This window comes from Mesoplodon densirostris, chromosome 5, assembly GCF_025265405.1.
Source record: "Mesoplodon densirostris isolate mMesDen1 chromosome 5, mMesDen1 primary haplotype, whole genome shotgun sequence".
Taxonomy (NCBI): domain Eukaryota; kingdom Metazoa; phylum Chordata; class Mammalia; order Artiodactyla; family Ziphiidae; genus Mesoplodon; species Mesoplodon densirostris.
Genome location: NC_082665.1, coordinates 88,884,298 through 88,892,108, shown reverse-complemented (window position 1 = coordinate 88,892,108; position 7,811 = coordinate 88,884,298). Strand labels below are relative to the sequence as shown.

At 44.6% G+C, this 7,811-nt stretch overlaps 1 protein-coding gene across 1 annotated transcript; it reads left to right on the top strand.

The window, feature by feature from the left end:
- Window positions 1-4,162: 4,162 nt before the first annotated feature.
- On the top strand, window positions 4,163-7,105 carry SLITRK3 (SLIT and NTRK like family member 3). Its single transcript, XM_060100269.1, has one exon. It carries the CDS (start codon window positions 4,163-4,165, stop codon window positions 7,103-7,105), a length of 2,943 nt encoding a protein of 980 aa, XP_059956252.1.
- The last annotated feature ends 706 nt before the right edge of the window (window positions 7,106-7,811 follow it).

The following is a 7,811-nucleotide window of genomic DNA, read 5'->3' as shown; positions in this document are numbered from 1 at the left end:
GAATGATGCAGCATTTTAATTATTTGTTCTAGGGAAGATCATTTTGCTTCCATATTGGAATATTTAATCTTAGATATGGAGAGATTAGTGGGCTCGGAGATCCAGCAAAGCGGAGGGGGAGGTGGGAGGGGGTACAATGGGGAGAAAGGGCTTCTTGTCCTCCCTGTGGACAAACAAATGATGCCCGGGCGTTCGCAGCAGAAAGCAGTCGAAATCCGGGCTCCAGAGCCCTTCATCCCCTAACTTTTAGAGCTCTTCCTATAGCTTAGACACCCTACACTGAGATAAAGGAAAAGAAAATGGTGAAATAGCCTTTGGACGTGTCCCAGATCAAGAACTTAGGGGGTTGTTGTTCAAGAGAGAACAGAGAATGGTTGCCAAGGGGGCCATTTACTGTCACTGGGAAGCCTCCCGGTTACCCATCGATTCCATCATATCTTGGGTTCCTAAGATCCCTGAAACAATCACCGTCTCTGCACGTTGGGTACAGAAGGTGGTGTGTGTGTGGGGGGGCAGATGGTGAAGGAGAAGGGACTGCTATCGTTCTGAGCTCAGACTGTTAGTGTTGGTCTGCTTCTCGGTTGAGACCCGGAGAAATAGGGTGGGTCTGGAACGTTAAGGGTGTGGAATGTTAGAGAATCCTGCCGGCCTGCTTACTTAGTCTCTGACAGCTACTGTGAAGTGGCAGACACAGGTGCGGTCATTTCTAATGCAAAATACCATGCAAATATCCGATGGCTGACTCTTAAGTAACGTTTTGTTGAGTTAGGTGATTTATATATATTTAGAATGGTAAGAAACTGATACATAAAGTTGGGTTTTGTAAAAAGCGCTTTAAGAAACAATCAGCTCTACGGTCTAACTTTGAGCCCTTGGACAAGTGAGTCCAGTTCTTTAGAGACCAGAAAGTCCCTCCCTTCCCCATGAGTTGGTGACAGGATTGGCATGTGTTGCGGGGCTGGGGGGCGACATTGTGGAGGCACAGTTCCCGCTGACGAGACTCCTTTGCTGCACACTTGCCTCTCTCCAGCTTCTCTACTAAGGTGCATTTCTTCCCAGCAGGTAGGACTGTAGAACCATCAGGTGAGCCTTTAAAAACTCCTCTTAGAGGATTCTTGTGAGCTCTGGTCTGGTGGCTCCTCTTCATTGAAACGTCTTCTCTCAATCATCCCCACCCTCAGGACTCTCTACCATCCCCTTGCCGAAAATATCACGGAGAAATATTTGGGGGGACGGGGGGATGGTAGGAAAGAAAAGAAAGAATCTAAACCCTGAAATGCTGCCCCCATCCCCGAGAGGTCTTCCCCGGTGTAAGAAGTGAAATGTGTCATTGTTACCCAAGTGGTCTGCGTATCTTTCCAGAGCATTGGTTCGTCTCTGGTTTTAAAGAGGTGGCAGCACATAGCTGTTGAATCCAGGGGAAATCGAAGGCTTTGAGCTGCAGCAAAACAAAATGATTCCTGGTGCAAAGAGATCGAAGCAAAATGCAGGAGAAACTCGGTCCAAGTCGCTCAGGCTGTCTGAGCTCTTACTCAGGACACTCAAGCAGAATCAGCTAGATTCAGGTCTTCTGCTATGGAGACCTGAATTTCCCTTTATTCCAGTCTTTGGAGGGAAGTGTGTGCTGTGAAAAGGATAATTCCGAAGGACAGTCTTACTTTTCAAACTCTCTACACTAGAGAGTGGAGATTTTGGGAACTAGAGGAGCAAACTAGTCAGGCAATGGTTTCCTTTAGAGTTAAAATAAATTAAAAATAAAAATTTAAAAATGCCTACACCCCTCCCCCAGTCCCAACCAAAGGAACGTTTCTCCTTGGTTGATCTCTTCTTCCTTCTTGTTTTATTCTGACAATTTGTCCTCTTGACCTCTTCACTTCTTTTCTCTCCCCTTAAACACACACACACACACACAAACTGTATAGTCACGGCTTCCTAGTGCTCGCGCCCGACCCCATGATAAGCGCGTTCCCCTTCTTGGAGCTCATTTTGGTGACGTGGAAAGCCGGATCCAGGGTTACAGCACATATTAAAAAAAAAAAAAAAAAATCCAGCGCAAGAGAAGTCCGAGATTCTGCACCGTGATTGAGCCTGCCTTCCTCCCTGCCTTCCTCCCGCCCTCCTTCCAAGGATGCCCAATGATGTGTTGCCGGTACCCAGGAAGAGAAGCTACGGCGGTGGCAGCAGCAGCGGCGGCAGCGAAGCTGGAAGCCTACAGCAGCCCCTTCTCCCTACTCTATTGAGTGTTCCAAGCGGTAGTTCTGCATTCTAAAGAAACCCATTGAAAGGTCCATTGCATTCCCAGCACGTCTCAAGCTTGCTGCCTTTTATTTTTTTCCCTTGGTCTCCCTCCCCAACCCCCCAACCCCCTTGCCTTCAGCTTCAGCAAAAGGAAGGAAGGGAGGGGGAGAGAGAGAATCCTTAAACTCAAGCTTTTTCTTTTTTTTTCCTCCCCCGATGTTCAATGCTAAAAAAAAAAAAAAAAAAAAAAAAAAAAATCTTCAAAATAGGTAAGTCAAAGACATCTGGAGCCTTTCTTGTCTAAATCTCAAGGACCTCAAAAACAAGGAAATGCATTTTTAAAAAAGAATGGTGAAAAGGAAATAACTTAAGTAGATTTTAATATTTTAAAAGGGATACAGGGAAGACTAACTGATACTGCAATGTAGCCTCATCTGCCTTCTCTCTTTTTGCATTTAATTGTTTCCAAAAATTGAGTATGCATGCCTGAGGCAAATTTCTCTTTGCTTTCTTATGGGTTCTCCTTTCCTTACAGCTGTGTACATCATATGCAAGTTGAGTGCGGAGATTTATTCTTTTCACTCTCTCTGTAAATTATACCATTGTGTTTTAAGTTAGAGGGTTGACAAAATATTTCCTTAATGGGTGCATCTGTGTGGAAAGAAAATATATGCTAAAAATTCGTTTATTTTTATTGATTACAAACAATCCAATTTTTACTGCTATTTCAGTGACTCAGAAAGGGCAATCTAATAAAACTGCATTATTATAATTTATTTATGTACGTATTTTCATATACTGATGATATTTGGCAAGGAATGAAAGCCAAAGAGGAAGGCTCTGTATTATTAGAATAGTGCACTGTATTTGTTTCTTCTGATGGGAAAAGAACGATGTCTTTCTTTGAAATGTATTTCATGTGACAGAACATCTATCAGCAGGTAAGAATCCAGGTTTCCACTCTTTCTTGCCTTTAACTACCCAAATCTCCTCTAGCCAACCACCTGCCATCCCATCTTTTAGCAGGGTTCCTTAGTTGATCTCAAAGGCACAGATATACATTCCAAACTAAGCTCTGAAAGTGTTTTTAATACAGACACTCCCAGGCTCAGCATCCTTTAGCTGTCACTATCTTTAGCTCTGACAATTGCATGGGCTTGTTCTTTAGAAAGGCTAATCACTCCTAAAGGATTTAAACGGCCAAAATGATACACATATGTAGAAATCATTTAATTAAACGAGATGTTAATTTTTGCTTGGGCAAAAGTGGTTGGGGTGTAGTGTGTTACTGAGCATGCACTATAATTAAGCATATTGTGCTCATTTCTTAAGAGAAATCTTAGGTTTTCCTGAGATACTAATCATCTTATACATCTCAACATCTGATTGGTCAATGGGCTAATAATTTATCATACTCTTTAATAACTTTCGGGTATGCCATGTCTTTTTATGAATAGAAACCCATAGTTTAAAGAACACTTTCTTCCCTCAGAGTTTCAATCAGATCCATAATAGGCACCTCTGAAATCAATATGATTTTTAACAGGCAAACAGGTGTAATGGCCAAATGATTGCCATTATTACTGAATCTGCCTATCCCAAAAAGGAATCACTGTATGCAGTTTCTTTGCTTGCTATAAGAAGCAATGAAGGCTGCTTTTGATTTCACGATATGCCCTTTACCAAATATGGCTTGATTCAGGAAAATGTCATCACATGGTACAATATTTCATCTCCTAATTTTAAGATATAGGACATGTTAAGCATGTTGATAGGTTATTTTGAGTGTCAGTTCAACAATTACTAAAGTTTTTGTATCACTCTTAAAAAGCCCCACATGTATGAGACAATTAGAATAGAGCATATGACTAAAAGCTAAAAATCTGCATCTTTATTTCTGTTGCAGTTTTGTAATCATCCGTGAATGATGAAATCTTCTATAGCTGAGCTGCTTCACAGAGGGAGGATGTTGTGGATAATTCTTCTAAGCACAATTGCTTTAGGATGGACTACCCCGATTCCCCTGATAGAGGACTCAGAGGAAATAGATGAGCCCTGTTTTGATCCATGCTACTGTGAAGTGAAAGAAAGCCTCTTTCATATACATTGTGACAGCAAAGGATTTACAAATATTAGTCAGATTGCTGAGTTCTGGTCAAGACCTTTTAAACTATATCTGCAGAGGAATTCAATGAGGAAATTGTACACCAACAGTTTTCTTCATTTGAATAATGCTGTGTCCATTAACCTTGGGAACAATGCATTGCAGGACATTCAAACAGGAGCTTTCAATGGTCTTAAGATTTTAAAGAGGCTATATCTGCACGAGAACAAACTAGACATCTTCAGAAATGACACCTTCCTTGGCTTGGAAAGTCTGGAATATCTGCAGGCAGATTACAATGTCATTAAACGTATTGAGAGTGGGGCATTTCGGAACCTAAGTAAACTGAGAGTTCTGATTTTAAATGATAATCTCATCCCCATGCTTCCAACCAATTTATTTAAGGCTGTCTCCTTAACCCACTTGGACCTACGTGGAAACAGGTTAAAAGTTCTTTTTTACCGAGGAATGCTAGATCACATTGGCAGAAGCCTGATGGAGCTCCAGCTGGAAGAAAATCCCTGGAACTGTACGTGTGAAATTGTGCAATTGAAGAGTTGGCTGGAACGCATTCCTTACACTGCCCTGGTGGGAGACATCACCTGCGAGACTCCTTTCCATTTCCATGGAAAGGACCTGCGAGAAATCAGGAAGACAGAACTCTGTCCCTTGTTGTCTGACTCTGAGGTGGAAGCTAGTTTGGGGATTCCCCACTTGTCATCAAGCAAGGAGAATGCATGGCCAACTAAGCCTTCCTCAATGCTGTCCTCTGTCCATTTTACTGCTTCTTCTGTTGAATACAAGTCCTCAAATAAACAGCCCAAACCCACCAAACAACCTCGAACACCACGGCCACCCTCCACATCCCAAGCTTTATACCCTGGTCCAAACCAACCTCCCATTGCTCCTTACCAAACCAGACCCCCCATTCCCATTATATGCCCGACTGGGTGTACCTGTAATTTGCACATCAATGACCTTGGCTTGACGGTCAACTGCAAAGAGCGAGGATTTCATAACATTTCTGAACTTCTTCCAAGGCCACTGAATGCTAAGAAACTGTATCTGAGTAGCAATCTGATTCAGAAAATATACCGTTCTGATTTTTGGAATTTCTCTTCCTTGGATCTCTTACATCTAGGGAATAATCGTATTTCTTATGTCCAGGATGGGGCTTTCATCAACCTGCCTAACCTAAAGAGCCTCTTTCTTAATGGCAACGATATCGAGAAGCTGACACCAGGCATGTTCCGAGGCCTACAGAGTCTACACTACTTGTATTTTGAGTTCAATGTCATCCGGGAAATCCAGCCTGCGGCCTTCAGCCTCATGCCCAACTTGAAGCTGCTATTCCTCAACAATAACTTGCTGAGAACCCTGCCAACAGACGCCTTTGCAGGCACATCTCTGGCTCGGCTCAACTTGAGGAAGAACTACTTCCTCTACCTTCCTGTGGCTGGTGTCCTAGAACACTTGAACGCCATTGTCCAGATAGACCTCAATGAGAATCCTTGGGACTGTACCTGTGACCTGGTTCCCTTCAAACAGTGGATCGAAACCATCAGCTCAGTCAGTGTGGTGGGTGATGTCCTGTGCAGGAGCCCTGAGAACCTCACCCACCGTGATGTGCGCACTATCGAGCTGGAAGTTCTCTGCCCAGAGATGCTTCACCTTGCACCAGCTGGAGCATCCCCAGCTCAGCCTGGAGATTCTCATCTTGCTGGGGGGCCAACGAGTGCATCACCTTATGAATTCTCTCCCCCTGGGGGTCCTGTGCCACTTTCTGTGTTGATTCTCAGCCTGCTGGTTCTGTTTTTTTCAGCAGTCTTCATTGCGGCAGGCCTCTTTGCCTATGTCCTCCGACGGCGCCGGAAGAAGCTGCCCTTTAGAAGCAAGCGGCAGGAAAGTGTGGACCTCACTGGCATCCAGATGCAATGCCACCGGCTTTTTGAGGATGGTGGAGGTGGTGGAGGTGGAAGTGGAGGTGGGGGACGACCGGCTATTTCTTCCCCAGAGAAGGCCCCTCCTGTGGGTCATGTATACGAGTACATACCCCACCCTGTTACTCAGATGTGCAATAACCCCATCTACAAGCCTCGTGAGGAGGAGGAGGTGGCCGTTTCATCAGTCCAGGAGACAGGGCATGCAGAACGCGGGGCTCCTGGGACACAACCCCCAGGAATGGGGGAGGTTCTCCTAGGAAGTGAGCAGTTTGCTGAGACACCCAAGGAAAACCACAGCAACTACCGGACATTGCTAGAAAAAGAAAAGGAGTGGGCCTTGGCAGTGTCCAGCTCCCAGCTCAACACCATAGTGACCATGAATCATCATCACCCTCAGCCTCACCACCCAGCCGCTGGTGGGGTGTCAGGGGTAGCTGCGGGAACTGGGGGAGACTTGGCTGGGTTCCGCCGCCATGAGAAGAATGGTGGGGTGGTGCTGTTTCCCCCCGGGGGAGGCTGTGGTGGTGGCAGTACGCTACTAGACCGAGAGAGGCCGCCACCAGCCCCCTGCACAGTGGGGTTTGTGGACTGTCTCTATGGCACAGTGCCCAAATTAAAGGAACTGCACGTCCACCCTCCTGGCATGCAATACCCAGACTTACAGCAGGACGCCAGGCTCAAAGAAACCCTTCTCTTCTCGGCTGGAAAGGGCTTCACAGACCACCAAACCCAAAAAAGTGATTACCTCGAGTTAAGGGCCAAACTTCAAACCAAGCCGGATTACCTCGAAGTCCTGGAGAAGACAACATATAGGTTCTAACAGAAAAAGAAAAATAAATTAGTGCTTTTTATTCAAAAGAAAATAAAAAGAAAAAATATATCCCTTGCTCCCTTTATACTTGTCCCCATAACTCCATTCTCACAAACTTCCCTGCCCTGAACAGAACTGAAACCGCATGATAACTAGAAAATACAGATGTATGCTCTCTCCACTCAGATGTGATTCGGAGGAAGGGCCATACTCAGATCATTAATCAATGAAGTGCCTTCGCAGACTTTTGCCAGCAAATGTTATTATTTTTTTATACTGAAACTTGAGACTTTGACTGTGCCATGTATAAGGTATATTAGGGATCGTTGTATTGATCCTAATTAAGTAAAATTCGATGTGTCTTTTTCTTTTCAGTAACTTTTGTTTTTAGTTGTAGTTTTGTTTTGACAAGGGGGGGGAAACAAATTGACATTTGTGGCTTTCGTTCCTCTTGCCCTCATGGCACAGATTCTGTACATGTATTAATAATGCAGTTTGCTGCATGCCTGGAAACTGCAAGGCGGGGAGGGAGGGAGCGGGTCTTGCTCGAACGTTCTCACCCACTCGTTTTTCTCTTACACACATACCCACACGCAAATCACAAATCTCTGCACATAGGTCCCTACACCTGCAGCCTCTTCCTTATGGTGTAGGTACATACACACACACACACACACACACACACACACACACTCCCGTTCAACCCAATCTAATT